General features: G+C 39.7%; 1 protein-coding gene across 1 annotated transcript in view; it reads left to right on the forward strand.

Moving 5' to 3' along the window:
• Positions 1 to 16,824, forward strand: part of Ca10 (carbonic anhydrase 10) — a 466,337-nt gene that overhangs the window by 71,208 nt on the left and 378,305 nt on the right. The window contains exon 2 of the mRNA XM_077801340.1: positions 4,870 to 4,944. Within this exon, the coding sequence (XP_077657466.1) occupies positions 4,870 to 4,944 (75 nt within the window). The remainder of the gene's footprint in view (positions 1 to 4,869; positions 4,945 to 16,824) is intronic.

The following is a 16,824-nucleotide window of genomic DNA, read 5'->3' on the forward strand; positions in this document are numbered from 1 at the left end:
ATAGTGCTCTAAAAAGTCCCCGAGGTCCGCAGCTGTCAACAGGGATGTCACTGTTCCTGGGCAACTATTTTGGAAATTAACAAGGGTTCTCGAGATAGTTCTAATGAAAGAGGTTGCAATTAGCTATGACCAAAGGGGAGGAAGAATGCTGTATGCTCTGTGATATATTAAACAGTTTTAAACAGTGAGAAATTATCCCATGTCCCAGCAGACATTCAAGTGTGTGAAAACCCATTTTACTTATCTGAACTTACAAACCTTATTTCGCATTTGAGCACACAGCATCTCTTACAAAAATCTTAATATAACTTCTTCAGCAATACAAATATTGTGCAAATCAAGGGAAGGTGGTATTTTATTTTGTTTTGAACTCTGAAAGGAGTTGTTCACTATTTTGGAAAAATCACACCACTCAGAGCAGTTTTCCTCATGGATTCTGTAGTCTACAATACAATCAATACGATATAACGTTTCCACCAAGCCTCCAACTTCACTTTGTTTGCTTATGCCTGGTGCCCATTTATATGTGGAAATATACAATATTTTATTTTAAATTGTGTTCTCTGTATTCCTGCTCTATATCACAGTCAAAGCATTATGTTCATTATATTGATTTGCTTGATTTTTGAAATTACATATTTAAATTAGCAGTCAATTTTTGTTAGTCAGCAATCATAGAGGAAACATTTTAGACTCCGGGGCTCCAAACAGTCACTGTTACAATTATTCACCTTTTTCCTTCTTATGGGAAGGCACCCATTAGAAAATATGTAAACAAATAGACAAAACTATATGCCAACCACACTTTATTTATAGATACTAAAATTGGAATTTAATATAATTTTTCCAAGTCACAAGATGATATTATTCTTTGATTTCTTTTAACCATTTAAAAGATTTGAGATTATTCTTACCTCTTGGGTCATACAAAAATAGTCAGTGGGCCCTATTTAGCTAGGAGGCACTAATTTGCTAATCTTTATTCTAAATTGTTATATTCAAGCTTTTACACAGTGAAATGTGTATTATTATAAATTACATTTCTTTTATTTCTCTTTCACTTATTTATTTTTTAAAATTTTTTGGTGCTGAGAATTGAACCCAGGCCCTTCTGCTTGTCTAGGTAAGGGCTCTACTACTGAGTTATATCCCCAACCTGTTAAGTTTTTGAAATGATATTTGTAAACACTGTAAATAAAAAGTTGGGCACTGGATGCAGGGGCACACTACTGTAATTCCAGCTACTGGGGAGGCTGAGGCAAGATTGCACATTGAAGTTCAGCCTGGGCAACTTAGCAAGATTCTGTCTTATAATAAAATATAAAAAGGTGTTATGGTGTAGATGTGGTGCCCCCGCTTCCCCCCGCCCCCCCAAAAAAAGCTCACATGTGAGACAAGGCAAGAAGGTTTGGAAGAGAAATAATTGGGTTATAGCCTTAACCTAATAAGTGAATTAATCTCTAATGGGATTAACTGAGTGGTAACTGAAGGCAGGTGGGGTGTGGCTGGAGGAAGTAGTTCACTGGGGATATGGCTATGTAGTATATATTTTGTATCTGGAGAGTGGAGTCTCTGCTTTCTGATCATCATGTGAGCTTGTTCCCTCTGCCACTCTCTTCCACCATGACGTTCTGTCTCACCTACAAGCCCCAAAGAATAGAGCTGGTCTTCTATGGACTAAGACCTCTGAAAACATATGCCCTCAAATTAACTTTTCTCTCCTAAACTTGTTCTGGTCAGATCTTTTAGTCACAGCAGTGAAAAAGCTGACTAAAACACAGAAGGATTTGGGATGTAACTCAGTGTCACGCATCCCTGGGCTCAATCCCTAGCACCACAAAAAATAGAATAAAAATTTTGAAGCAATATGGTGATAGTCTTATATAAAACAAAGATGTTTTAGTTCTGAGTGGATCCTTATTTGAATAATGAAATATATGCAAGAGAAGGCGGCTTCCTTAACTGGCTCTGAGAATCTAGAAAGAAAACTGTATTTATTATTCGAATTGTTCAATGACAGGCAAGAGTCCAGTTTGGATACAAGTTGAGGCATTTTGATAAAACTCAGAAGTTCCTGTCTGTGATAAGGAAAACCAGTCCTGGTTTATCTCTGAAGCAAAGTGATGGTCAGAGTTCAGTCTGTTAGGTTGTTAGAAATATATATCTTTGCCAGACTGGGGACATGCTCCATGACTTTCAAGTTCACTGAGATATCAAAGTTTAGTTTTGATGGTTTCTTTTTGGGGGGATGGGGTGTAGATTGTACTGTCTGTGAATTGTATTTAGTTTGGGTTAAGTGTTGTAGGGGACAGACGAGGCAAGGTGCTGAAGATAGCAGGAAACAGTTTTATTTGGCTGCAGCCAGGTTCAGAGGGTAAAGCTTTCACTATAATCAATTAATCCTCTTAACCCTGAGTTCAGGTAGTTTCAGAAATTTATACCCAGCATGTAAGGAGAGGGGCTCAGAAGTTCACAGTATGCAGAAGTTCACACAAAAGCAGCTTTTTCTTTCCTGTTTTGGGCAAGTTAACCCTTCAAGGACAACACCTGAGAAGGGGAGAGCTTCTTCTCCCCCTTTTCCCCTTCCCCTACCAGCTGTTACCATGGAGCCCAATTAGTAACTTCTCTTAGAAATGTAGACATCTTTGTGAAGCTCCAGATGAAGGCCAGAGTCCTTGTTAAAGGATTTAACTTTTTTTTTAATCACAATTTGCATATGCAAACATACTTCTACAAACTACTGTACTGGATAAATGTTTGTGAAAAACTAGTATAAGGGCGTTCAGCATCTGGAGTACTGATAACTTTCAGGCCAGTGGCCAAGTAAAATAGAGCAATAGGAAAATAGGAAGTTTACCTAATTGAACTCTTTTGTACAGCCTTTTTTTTGCTGATAGTCCTAAAATCAATTGTGGTGAAGATTTCTGGAGAAGCTTAGTTAAGATTTTCTGTGGAGGAGGGGATGCCACGACACAAGTTATTACAAAGAATTTCATAAAATGGTCAGTCGGTGTGAGTGAATTATGTAACTTCTGATGTCATATATTTCTAATTCTAAGCCTTCGGGGATCTCCTCTTGCTCTGATGACAATGACCCTCCAATGAACTGTCGTGGAAAGAGAGGGTAGATCATGCAGTGCCAAGACCCAGAGAAAAATCTGAACCCTTGCTGAGGTCTAACCCATTTCTCTCTAACCAAGACAAAGGTCCTTTATTCACCGACTGGTGAGCTCTGCAACCATGCAACTTTTGATCTGCTTTCTCCACTTTGTCAGGCTTGAAGGGCTGCTGCTGACTGATATCAAATCTCCTTGTCTTTCCCTGTTGCTATAAATTCAAAAAGGTTCTGTTGAATCTTCCACTGGGCTTCCTGGCTGGACAGAATCTTTCCAAGCTCTGTTGTGAGGTCACTTCCCACCTTGGCCAACTGCCCCAGAGCAGGTGCACTGGCTTTCAACTTAGCTGTCTTCAGGGTCTTCCTCAAGGGCAATAGAAACACTTGAACTCTATCCACAGCACGTGGGAGGACAGAGTACTGGGAGACTCAGTGCACTTTCATGCATCTATTACATAGATTTGTGCTTTCACATCTGGAAAGATGATAGCATCCCAGGTCATTAAGTAGGTTTTTTGTCCCTCTTCTTTTTGTTTCTGAAGTCCCCTAACCCCACTGGCAATTCCAGAAAGAGTGGACTTCTTTTTTACTCAACCTTATCCACAAAGTGTGGTTCAACCACAGAGCTACAAACTGCAGAGGTCTTATTGTCATACGCAGAAAAAAACCTCTACTGTACGCTATGCAAAGACCCCTGGAGCTCAGCAACACTAGCTCATCTGCAACCTGAAGCAATTGAGCAAATCCTCTCTCCATACAAAGCCCTGTGTTCAACCCATAGCCTTCTAACGCAGAATGTTGAGTATTACAACCTTGGCTGTGAAGTGGGAGGCTGCAAAGAAATGATTTAAAGAAGAAAATGAAAGTGTAAGTTTAGCATTTACTGTCTACAAGCTAAATTGCAGGTATGATTGAATCTACCTTAGTTTATACCAAGGTGACTGAGAAATTAAATATGAATGCATTTTAATAAATAAAGGGATAAACATAAGTTCATGTGTCACCACCTATGTTTTGGAGATTATATATATATATATATATATATATATATATATATATATATATGCACTTGTATATTAGATAGATAGATATAAAATTGGGAAAGTTTAATTTTCCCAATTCACCTGCCACCTGTTATAACTTCAAAGATTATTCGGAGGTCATGTCAGTATGACCTCACAGATCCCTATAATATTTTCCAATATCTTGAGTCCTCCGCCCTTTCTCCCATGGTTATTTATACTCTTGTTTTTGCTTTCTTGGGACTTTAGGAAAGCTGAATGTTTTACTCTGTAGCCTTCTAGCTTGGCTCCTTCAACAAACTCCCAATCTCTGCAAACTCAGGGTTTCTATGCACATTCAGGGTTCTGGCCTGGCAGTAGGATGCAGTCCACCTCTGACCCTCTGGTCCAATAGGGTATTGTGTGTGTGTGCATGCACGTGTGTGTTTGCATGTGTGTTTATGTGTAGGGAAAGGGAAAAGAGAACAGTCAAGAGAAATAGCAGGGGACTTAAATTACTGTCTTTTTTGTTTTCACTAAAATTTTGAGTACTTTTTATGAAAATCTATAAAGATATATTTAGATGTTAATAAAATATTTGAAGAAAAGGGAGAAGGAGTATTATTGATATAGTGCAGTTTGGGGGTAGGAGCAGGTTATTTCATGGACATTTACCCTTCCTGTTGGGCCATCCAGGATACAGTACTTTGGAACTATCATCTTATTCTCTCCTCTCTTTTGCTTTTTCTTTAGCTCAACAGAATTCACCAAAAATCCATGAAGGCTGGTGGGCATACAAGGAGGTGGTCCAGGGAAGCTTTGTTCCAGGTAAATGTACATTTATTATTATTTGTTTTAAAAATAATTCTGTTCTTAAACTTTTTTATGGAGTTGGAAATGTTAAGTATCCTGACTCGAGAATTCCTCATTGTAGACATGTATAGAATGAACTTCTTGTATCCATATATATGTACCATTCATGGAATAATTAATTTTTAAATGATTTTTAAAGAATTTTGAGGAAAAAAACTGCTATTTCCAGAATTTTTACTTGATACATGGCATGAAATATATTAAATAAGGCAGCATAGTCTAACCTATATGTTGGATGCAGACTTCCTCAAGGGAAGGTTTAATCAGTAAGTGGCAACTTCATCACAACACATAATTTTACATCTGAGCCTACAGTTCTCAGGTCCTTCCATGGACAGAGAATGGAGGCCTGAGGGGGCTGAAGCTCTGGCTGCTGACATTTGGTTCAGTGAGGCAGGACCGTTCTTAACAGTAGTGAAACAGGAAATAGGAAAAGGCTGACCATGGCAAAGACACTTGCTGGGATACCTGCTGTCACTGATGTCACTTCAGCAGCACCCATGGTCAGGAGTCAGCAGGCTGGGCCAAGCACCAGCTAAAAATAACAGCACCCTGGATGCCGTCAGCATGGAGACAGAGGACATGAACCAAAGACTGGTTAGAGCCACAAGCATCACATTTCTTTAGTTTCAAAGCAAGCTAGAGGGTCCTTGTTTTCTCCCATTTCTTTCACCCTCAATATGTTCCTCATTATTCTGCTGCTGTGAGTCTCTAGTGGGAAAAGAGACCAGGGAGAGAGGAAGAATATTGAAGGGAATTCAGGTGAGATATTTTATGATAGAGATTTCAAGAGGAGTCAATGTGTGGTCCCCACTCGGGGAGTAGAGGACCAGTGGTGTCACTTGAAGGTTCTATGGTTGGTGGCAGGTAGAAAAAAGCAGTGACCCAAGTAACCTGGTACATTCTTGGCTGCTCTGTTTTGTTTTATTATTTATTTTCTATTTTTTCAGTAGTGTCTTTATGTGAACTGTGCAGAGCTAAGCAAGTTACCCAACTCCTCTGAGCATCTCTTTTCTCATTTGCATTGTAAGGCAATAATAGGCATTCTTCAGGGATGGCAAGGGAGAGGGGACGACCCAGGAAAAAACCAGCTGGTTGCCAAATAGCCTCAGAAACCAACATTATTAATTTTATAAAATTGCAGTGTCTCACCTGTTCTTTGGCCCCAGGGTACGTAGAAACTGGACTTGGTTAATTCACGTAGGAATGACCAGGTTTCTAATAATCTTCCAATATTTTTTTTAATTTTATAATTTTATAATAATTTAATTGACACAAGCTGTGTTCATGTTAAATGGTATCCATATGGCACTTGACACTTATAATTAGGAGTATCCCTTTATAACAGAATCTTTATTTTTTCCTCTGGGGAATCTGCTTTTCAAATTCAAGATAGCCCAGAGATTACATTTATAATTACGTTCTTGTATTTTGTGAATATGGAATTAAAAGAACAAAGAGGATTCCCTCCAGGTTATAATAAGTCTTGCTAAGTTCCTTCTCCCGCTCCCCCTGAGAACATCCCTGGCAGTGACGGACATACCCATGAAAGACAGCGGATGTTCGCTGCAACATCTTGCTTTTCTGCTTACATTTTTTTTTAATGGTTTTCCCTCTGTTGTCATATTCTTTCTTTACATATGTTCAAAGGCCTGATTTTGAGTTGGTTGTTGCTTCTCACAGAATCACAGGAAAGAGTTTTCATCTTTCCTTTAGATGTTGATTTAAAAGAGTGTGAGTTTCCCTCATTTCCAGCTGAGGCCTGGCTGGCCTATCAGTTGTGATGAGAGATTTCAGCAAAGTTTATAGTGAAGAGACACATATGAGCTCTGTCGCAAAAGCAAGTGCAAGGTTAATTTGACTGCAGAATACCCCACTCTGGTCAGTTCGGTAGCATTTAAGAAGGACTTACCTAATGCCAAGCACTGACTTGGGTGCTAATAAAGAGGTAACTGATTCATGATTCTTACTCAAGGCGAACATAGAATCTAAAACATGTCATAAACCCATGACTCATGGTAACCTGGGTCTTTACAACATGTGAAGTATCGCAATTGTTCCTTCCTGATGTTTAACAGAACTTCTTGTTTACCTGATCAAATAACTACCTTCATCTGAACCCCACCCACAACCAGGATCCTTGCAGGTAAAGCTCAGGTTTTGTTTGACCTTTCAATCTCCATGTGCTCAGGGAAGGAGTCTGTTCTTAGGACCAGAGGGTCATCCTTGGTTAATATCTGTGTGAACCATGGGATTTCCTTCTTTTTCTTGCTAATGATTTGTTTAGACATTTGGATCACTAATATTGGGGGGTCCATTTGGCTAAGCCATCTTGCTCAGATATTTGGTCAAATGTGTCTGGATGTTGCTGTAAAGGTGTTTCTTTAGATGAGAATAACTTTTAGATGGGTAGATTTTGAGTAAAGAAAATTGCCCTGAATAATGTAGGTGGGCCTTCAACCAAGTAATTGAAACTCTTAAGAGAAAAAGACTGAGGTCCTTAGAGAATGAGAGAATTATGACTTCCAAAGCTCTTGGCCTCTAAATGCAACATCAACTCTTCCCTGCAGGATTTGGATCTTTAAGTCTCCAAACTCATGTGAGCCAATCCTTTCTTCCTTCATCTTTTCCCCTACTCATCCTGTTGGTTCTGTTTCTCTGCAGAACTGTCTAATACAGACATGAACATGTGACAGGCAGCTCCATCTGACATAGTGTGAGAAAAAGTCTGTTGGATAAACTAGGGCTCAAAAACCACACTAAAGATGGAAGGATGGAAAGATGGAAGCAACCCACATTGTTTGTTTTATCTTCTTTTTGTTGTTTATGAGACAAGGTCTTTCTGTGTTACCAAGGCTAGTCTTGAACTCCTGGGCTCAAGCGATCCTCCTGCCTGAGCCTACCGAGTTTCTGGGACTATAGAGTGTGCCACTGTGCCTGGCTAAGAACCCATATGTTTTATGGTTAACTTGAGGGATGAATTAACCATGGGACTGCTTCACCACTGATTTTTGTTCAGTGAGAATAACAAACTTTTTATTGTTCAGGCCACATCATTTCAGGCTTTCTGTTGCTTACAGCGCAAAGCATTCTTCCAGATTCAAGTATCTCAGTGTAAAGCTAAGGAAGGAAGGAAGTTGGAACTGAATCTTGATAATGTTCAGGATTGCTCAAAGTGGACACAGAGGAGAAGGTGAGGAATATCAGACCGCACAAAGAGGAGTGAAAATACATGTTGACACTTCCTGTCGCTAAAAGAAAAACAGGGCCAACGAGAGAGGATCATGAGCGAGGAGCTAGCAAGGATTGGTAGGAGGCAGGTTAAGAGACTCTTTGTGTTCAGTGTTTAGGAGTTTAGACATCTTTCTTCTGAAAATAAGAGATTCCTGAGCTCTGCAGAGAGACAAAAGAGATGTATGTTCTAATGCTAGCTATTGTCACAGTGATGGGGATAACAGGCAGAAACATTAATGAGGTGGATTTTGTTTGATTTTGTTTTGTTTTGTTTTGTTGGTCTAAGTAAGGGATGACACACTTCTAAATTAACACTATAAAAGCAAAGAATATTGAGTTGATCATGTTTTTGAAGAATTAGCACAAGACTTTGTTTACTAGCATTTCAAGTATATCTATAAAATAATGAAGTATGGATATATATGGATATATATACACATATTTTTATATATACACATATTATATATGTATATACATACATATATATATATAACATGTATATAACACATTTATAATTTAGCATAAACACACATTTAACACATTTCAGGAATATTTGTGCCAATATTGTCTCTTCACATTATATTTATCCATAACAGTAGGAACATTGGGTGTTGGTCTTAAAGGAGATGCTATGCTAAGAACTGAGATTGCAAAAAAAAAAAAAAAAAGATGACATCTAACTTCTTGGAGCTGACAGACCAGGGGGGGCATCAGTTGCTAAACACCAAGCAGCCCCTTATCACCCCCAGAACCTGCTTTGTGTGCTAATGTTAGAAAGGGAAGTTTCCATCCTCCTTTTCAGACAGGAACAACAGAATTGCGGGCTTGCTTCCCATTTGGATCATAAAACCCTTGGGGTGTGTATTTTTCCAGTGTCATGAAGTCCAGAGCAGAAGGGAGCCTCACTTAGATTCTTTCACCTCTAAAGCACCACACCCAGGCCACTGAACCGGATCTCATCAGCTCATTTGTCCAGCAAGCTCTCCCTGAGCACCTGCCTTCAGAATGGCCATACTAGATCTTGAGTCCCAGTGGAGACTCCACTGTGGCCTCCAAGAGCTGAGGATAGTGAGAAGGAGCTGAGAAATGTCTAGTATCATCTTATAGTATTTCCAAGATTGTCATGGAGAGAGTTTCGAGCTACCAAGTCTGAGATGGGAAGGAGGGCATCCAGATGAGGTAATGCCCTGAGGGCTAGTCAGATTCTGCTGGAGAGAAAAAGGCAAAGTGGTGTTTCAGAAAGAGAAGCAAGATGGACAAAGGCCTGGCAGCAGGTGACACACTAAGCCAGGAGAGCTCAGGGAACTAAGGCCTAGGACAGCAGCAAGGGTCTGATCATGGAGTGCTGTTCCAGCTGGGAGTCTGGATTGTATTCTAAAGGCACTGTGAAGCCTAGGGAGGGACTGAAACTACCGCAGAATGCAGACGACCCGATCCAAGAGGGTGATGTGGACCAAGATAGGAGCAGTGAGGACTCCAGGGAGGGTTCAGACTTTGGTGACAGGGACCTCATCTTCTACCTACCTCCCTCTCCAGAATATAGTCAAGCAACAGAAGCTCAATGTTTGCTAAATTTATTTGGGTCTGAACAGACAGGAATCTTTGACTCTTAAAAGAAAAAGAAACAACAGTCTGATTCAGGAGATACCTACTCCTCATCCCTGGAAGTGCTATTATTATTATTATTATTATTATTATTATTATTATTATTCACAGCAAACAGTACAAACTGCAGTCCAAAGGGAAAGCGCTGGGGCTTTGAAGTCCAATAGAAATAGTCTGGAGATTAGGAAGGGCCTCCCTTAGGAAGCCAAAGGAATCTAAGACTGAAGATTAGGAGAAACGTTACCAGTCTGATAATAAATGTGCTTAGAGAATTATTCCAGAAAGAAAAAAATGGGCCTGAGTAATGGCTTGGAGGCAAGCATGGGTATTATACATATAAGAAAGGGACAGAGGTCACTGTGGCCTGAGTGTCAAGTGACAGAGGCAAGTTGGTTTGAGATTGGAAATGGTCAGAAGCCAGCCCCCGGAAGATCTTATGGACCACACTCAGTGTTTAGAGAGAGATTCTGGGAAGAATAGGAGGATGGTAAACAGTTCCAAGCAATTACTATTCCACAGAAATCTAGAAACAACAAAAGTTCATGAAACTGAGTTTCTGGGCCATCGGAATGATTAATAGAGGAAGTCTTAGCTGCTGCTTATCTGTTCTGGAACCAAGAAGCTGTGTTGGCTCACCACCCCATCCTCTGACGCTTTCTCTAAAATTCACTAGAAATGGTTCACGCAGGCCCACAAATTCTCCCAACATGCTATTTCCCACCCGTTCCTTATTAGATACTTTTAAAATCTCAAGATTACGAGAAGATGAAGGTAATTATACCCTACCACCTGTGGTTGAACACTGATGTCTAATTAACTGTGTTTTTCAAAATGGCCAGTTTTCTTTGTTTAAAAAAAGTCTCATGCTTGACATCAGTAATGAATATAAGAGCTCTTTTTATCCCAAAACTCCTAGGAAGTTAAAAAAAAAAAAAACTCAAGGAAGGAAAGCAAGCTGGAATGTGGGGAGTCCTCGATAATCCAGGTTGTCCTCACTGGGGTCATGCACCACACCCCCCTCATTCCTCCATGTGTTAAATGGTATCTGGTTTTCTATTGCTGCTTAGCAATTATCACTTTCTTAGCGGCTTCAAATGACACACATTTATTGTCTCACAGTTTCCTTGGTTCAGGAGTCTGGGCAGGGTTTAGCTGAATTCTCTGCTCAGAGATTCACAAGGCTGTAGAAGGTGTCAGTCTGACTGCTTGCTCATCTGAAGCCAAGCTCATGTAGGTCCTTGGCCAAATTCATTTCCTTCCTGCTATAAGACTAAGGCCCTGGTCTCCTTGGCTGTGTGAAAGGCCACAAAAGACTGCTAAAAATCTCATTCCAAATTGATCATGGGCAACATTTGAAGATGAAATAGATATGTTCTGACATAACATCTTCAAATCTTGAGGTGGGGACTTGTATTCTCTGGATGGGAATTGCTCTTCTTGACTTTGCTTGAAGATCTGCAGAAGAAGATCAAAGCTAGTCCCCTGTCCGTAACCACCCACCCCCAACCCTTCTTAGCCAATGTTTCTGGATTTATAATAAGGGTAGAGGATGACAGAGGGGGAGGAATTTTATACACAGCTCCCAGAGTTTAGTTTGGGCAACTTATTGGCAAGCAGGGCTCCTTTCCAATGCAGGGACATAGGGAAGCAGGGTAGGTAGGTGGAACAAGGTGGTAGAGTCTGCCTGTGGGCAGCAGCCATGTGGGGCTCTCCCACGTAGTTGGCCAGTTTGCACTGCCAATGCATTGCCCCCTATGCTCATCTCTCTGGCTCTTCTATCATCTGCCTTGAAACTCTAGCTTTTGTCACCTCTCCCCACTCAGCCCCTGTGCTTGTGTGGGTGCCTTTCCAGTTGTTGGTTCATGATCAGTGTTCACTGCTTGCTTCTCCCTTTCTCCTGGTCCATCTCTGACCAACAGGCTCCACCAACTCTGACGTCAGGTGTCACTCAGGACATGGGCTTGCTTCCCTACGAGATCGCTATGTGATCAGTGCCAACCTCCTATTCATCTCCTTTTGAAGGAAAGAGGATCCCACTGCCAGGAAGCTCATCTCCCCTCCAGCACCCTTCTACACACCCCTGTTAAGACTTTATGTATAAAGTCATTGTATTTGTTTCCGATGGGTGTTGTAAAACATTGCCCCTGATTCGCTGGCTAAATACTATACATACTTAGCTTCTGGTTCTGAAGGTTGGATGCCTTAAAATCAAGGTGTCGACCAGGCTGCGTACCTCTGGCACTATGAGGGAATTTGTGACTGCCTCTCCATTTCTAGAGTCTGTCTGCATCACTTGGCTTTTGGTCCCTCCTCCCAGGACTCCAGCCTCTGCTTCTATTACCACATCTTCTTTTCTGACTCAGACCCTCCTTCCTTTCACTTAAAAGAACCCTTGTGATTGCCTTCAGCCCATCTAGACAATCTAGAATGAGCACCTCAAGATCTTCAACCTAATCATCTACACAGTCTCTCTTTTGCCATAAAAGGTGACACATTCACAGATTTTGAGGATCAGGATGTGGACATCTGGGGAAAACCATTATTCTGTCTTCTACGGTCACCTTGTCTCCAAAGCTCACAGAAGAACAATAACCTATTATATGAATGCATGTATTGTTTATTAAAACACCTTCACTTACATTACCTCTTTCAACTCGAACTACATTTGCACTATTATTTTCCCTTTTCCAGCTAAGAAAGCAAATCACGTCAGGTGAAATTATTGACTTAAGTTTCTGATGCAGGCTAGCAGAAAGCAAGTCTGGAAACCAGTCGTTTACTTCTGATCCTGTGTGCTTCCTGTCCCAAATATGTTTAGATGTTATTTTCAGAAGTCACTGTTTCTTAGATAGAATGAAGTTCTATTCTGCTCATCTTCTAGTAAAAAGCAAACTAAACAGACAGAAAATAAGATGTTATGCTAGATTAACCTGATCAAAGTTCTTCAACATACACCTTCTATCTAGACACGAACTAACATTTGGATCTAATTTACTACATTTTAAAAAGCCTTTCTAGTTGTCATCTTTTGAAGCAAAATTTTTGCTTTTGAAGAGTTTCAGAATTACAGAAAAGTTGCAAAGATAATAAATGGAATTTTTGTATACTCTTTACCCTTAATGTTAATGTCTTACATTAGCATGTACTGAACATTTGTCACAACTAAGAAGCCAATCTGAGTGCATTACCATTAAGTAAACTTCAGATTGCTTTAATAAAAAGGCTCCTTTTTTTCTCCATGATCCAATTGGTTATACCACATTGCCTTTAGCCATTGTGTCTCCTTGATCTCCTTTGGGCTCTAACAGCTTCTCAACCTTTCCTTATTTAGGACTTAGTCTTCAGGTGTTCTGGTCAGCTATCTTGTAGAATGTTCCTCATATTTTTTTTTAAGAGAGAGAGAGAGAAAAAGAGATTTTTTTAATTTTTTTTTTTTTTTTTTTTAGTTTTCGTCAGACACAACATCTTTATTTTTATGTGGTGCTGAGGATCGAACCCAGCGCCCCGTGCATGCAGGCGAGCATGCTATCACTTGAGCCACATCCCCAGCCCCCCTTACATTTTTTTTTACTGCTTTTCTCATGGATATACTGGGCTTTCCAGTTTGGGGGGAATATTCTAAGGAGGTAGCATGCCATATTCATTCCATTCCATCAGGGGGTCCATAATTTTCAGTGAGTGTTTTATCTCATGTGTGACACATGTTGAGAAAGACAGGAAAAAATTCTTCTACCAACAGCAGGTGGGAAAGCCAATAAAGCTAGGTGTTTGTCCGTGGTGGTAAAACCCAAGACCAGGGGGCTAGACTAGAACCAAGTGTGTTTGCATTGACAGCTGGAATTTCTCAAATGAGATTATACTTCACATCCCATCCTAATGTCTCACTTTATGACAATTCTTTGCTACAAAGGCCTATGTGGACTTTTCTTGTTTGGGAGTATAGAATTTGGTTTTAATTTCTCTCCAGGTTAATACTTGATGTTTTCGAAAGCCCTCTGGCAAACCGTTCAGTCAAGGGACTAACTCTCTCTATCTCTCTCTGTTAAAAGTGGTCAGCGGAAACAAAACTATGGGAGTTCTTGTTTTAACCTTACTGTTTTCTTGAGTGGGGAGTGGGTGGGTTATCAAACCAGTATTCTCTCCTCTGGACTTTGCTTTTATTATCAACCTTTTTCCTCCTTTCAATCATGGAAGTAGCAAGAATTACTGGAATGTGCTCACTGGTTTTCTTTTCCACAAACCAAACAGGAAACCTTACACAAAGTCACTGGGCATCTCAGTATCTTGATTTCCTCACATATAAAATCAGGGTACTGAACTGCAAAGTTTTCAGCAATTCATTCCAGCTCCAATATGTTCTTAGAGTGTGCTAATATGATAGAAGATTGGTTTGGGGGAGAGACTAGCAACATTAAGAAATAGAATAACAGTTTGATCACATATAATTTTGTTTTCAATATTGGTGTTTGGAAGTGGAGTCAATAATGTAAGTGTCTCTGTCTAGATTTCTGACTTCTCATCCTAAGAGACAGTAGGCAGAACTTGATGGGCAGATTCTCAGTATAGTGGGGTGATGATGTTACACTGACTCAACCTCAATTACAAATACTTCCCATCATGTTTTTTCCAGAAATTAGATGGATACTGTTCAAAATTTACTCTGAGCTTGATACGTGCCAGACATCTTGCTAGACACTGCGAATATAAATAACAATAAATGACAGTTTCTGATCTTAGGAGCTCACAGTTGGATTTAGAGTCAGACATGCAAATCAGGGGTTACAGTCTAGGCTGACAAGGGTTGGGAGGCAGATATGATGAGATCCCTTGGATACACAAAACAGAAAGCAACTAACTCTCCCTTTGGATCAGAGAAGGCTTCACAGATGAAGACTTATCTTGAGACAGGACTTAAAAATTATGTGAAGGCATCTGCCAGGTAATAAGATAGAAAAGAACATTGTCAGTGGATTAGACATGATGGAATCCTAGCTACTTCTAAACAGCAGGTTGTGGACTTCTCGCAAGTAGTAAGCACTCCTATTATCACTGCATTGATGACAGTCCCTGTTATTACCACTCTTTAGAGCTATAGAATGAAACGGGCACTAGACTCAAGAGATCATGTTTTGAGTCCCACTCCGTTGTGTACCAACTCTGATATATGAAAATCACCTACCATCTCAGAACTTCTCATTTGTAAAATAAGGGCAATGAAACCGGTGTCTCAGATATTTTTCTAAAAATTAAATTATATACTAGACCTAATTGTGCTTTATAAACAATGAAGGTGTGTGAAAGTATTACTATTTTTGTGATTACTGTAATTTTGTGTTAGGCTATTTAAGGTTACAAGGAAGAGAGATGCTCTTTTCACACTACTCTGGGTTTCCAAAACATCTGTCATCTAGGGAGGCACTATAAGCCTTTTAAATACATGTTAACTACATCACATTGAACCCAAAGATATAATTGCAGTGCAATTATATAAATAGACATGAGTAAACCTGCATGTATACTTCAGCACAGGCAGGCTTGTCGGGGTAAGCTTGCAGCCATCCAACAGGGAGTCCTCCTGTTGGATAACCTTTTGCACCTATCCTCAGAGATCCACGGTGTTCCTGGTGTCGTACACGAATCCCTGGCCAATCAACCCAGGTAGCTTTAACTAATCAACCCCTTGGCAAGTACTTCTGGAACTTCAGGACCTTTCACATCAGAGATACCAAGGGAGACCCTGTGGGAGCATTCTATGCTAGGTGAAAACAGCCAGGGGTGCATTACCCATAGAAAATTTAAAAATAATAATAAAACCCACAGAAAGTTTGATCTACATTTTATTATTCTCATATGCTAGAAATTCTAAAAATGCCACTGACAAAATACACCTCTTTCCAAAATTCTCTTGTTGGTCTGAGCTCTAAACTATAGCTGTAAATACTGTTCAGTTTTGATAAAATATGTGTATAATATTAAAATTAGCATGTTTTTGTTGCTTATCCTTTAGTAAGGACTGTGTTCTACACAGAAGTGAATTGGAAGAACCATCATTTATTCATTGAGCCCCCAACACGTAGAGACTCAATTACATATGTTTGTTCCAAAAGGATATTTCTAACAATCCAGTTTAGTGGAGTCCACTGTAAGGCAGTGTCTGTGTTTGTGTCTGCAGACCTTCATATTCTTGAATCTAAACTGATGCTTCAAAATAAATAAATGTAGCACTATGATTATAAACACAAAGAAACAGAATTTGTATTACTTCAATGATGTTATTCAGTGAGACTATTTGAAGTTGCTGTCTGGACTTAAGATGCTGAAGCAAAATGTGAACTGCAATATATAATATTATTGTTTGAGAAGTATAATTTTTAGCTCACGTGGAATATTCAATTGATTCTGAATCTTGTCTTTAACACTTAAATTCCTTTTTAAATTTTTTTTTGTTCAAAATTAAGGGAAGAGCAATAAAAACTGATTATTTGAATTTGTTTGATTCTTGTGTAATGATTACAAAAGGGAATGTGTTTAGACAGAGGATATTATTAGCGGTCAGATATTTTAGGTGTGTTATTATATATGCTCTTAGGCTCAGTAACTTTTCATTCACTAAAAACCCATCTAAGAACTGGACAACCCCAAAACGTAGCTCATGGCTGCCTTCCGGCCATGAAACAAACATTTGTTTTCTCTAGATGAGGCAAAGGGGGTGAACGTTTACGGTGTGGTCCCATAATCCCCTGGTCTCCCAGCTAGAGAAAAATCTTTCCTTCCCTCCTCTGCTGAAGTCTTGTAAAAGATGACAAGCCTTGGTTACCTTACACAACTTTACTGAAAAGCAACTTGGTGTTCTAATGGTAAGAAGTGCTCATTGTGCGTAGTTGTGTGAAAATGGAATTGTTTAGAGGATGCACAGCAGGGTGCTTGAACCTCAGGTTTTTTCAGGTGGAAGATAATCAAAGGCAGCAAACTATAACCCCCAACCAAGCATCTTTT

Source organism: Urocitellus parryii, chromosome 7 (genome assembly GCF_045843805.1).
Source record: "Urocitellus parryii isolate mUroPar1 chromosome 7, mUroPar1.hap1, whole genome shotgun sequence".
Taxonomy (NCBI): domain Eukaryota; kingdom Metazoa; phylum Chordata; class Mammalia; order Rodentia; family Sciuridae; genus Urocitellus; species Urocitellus parryii.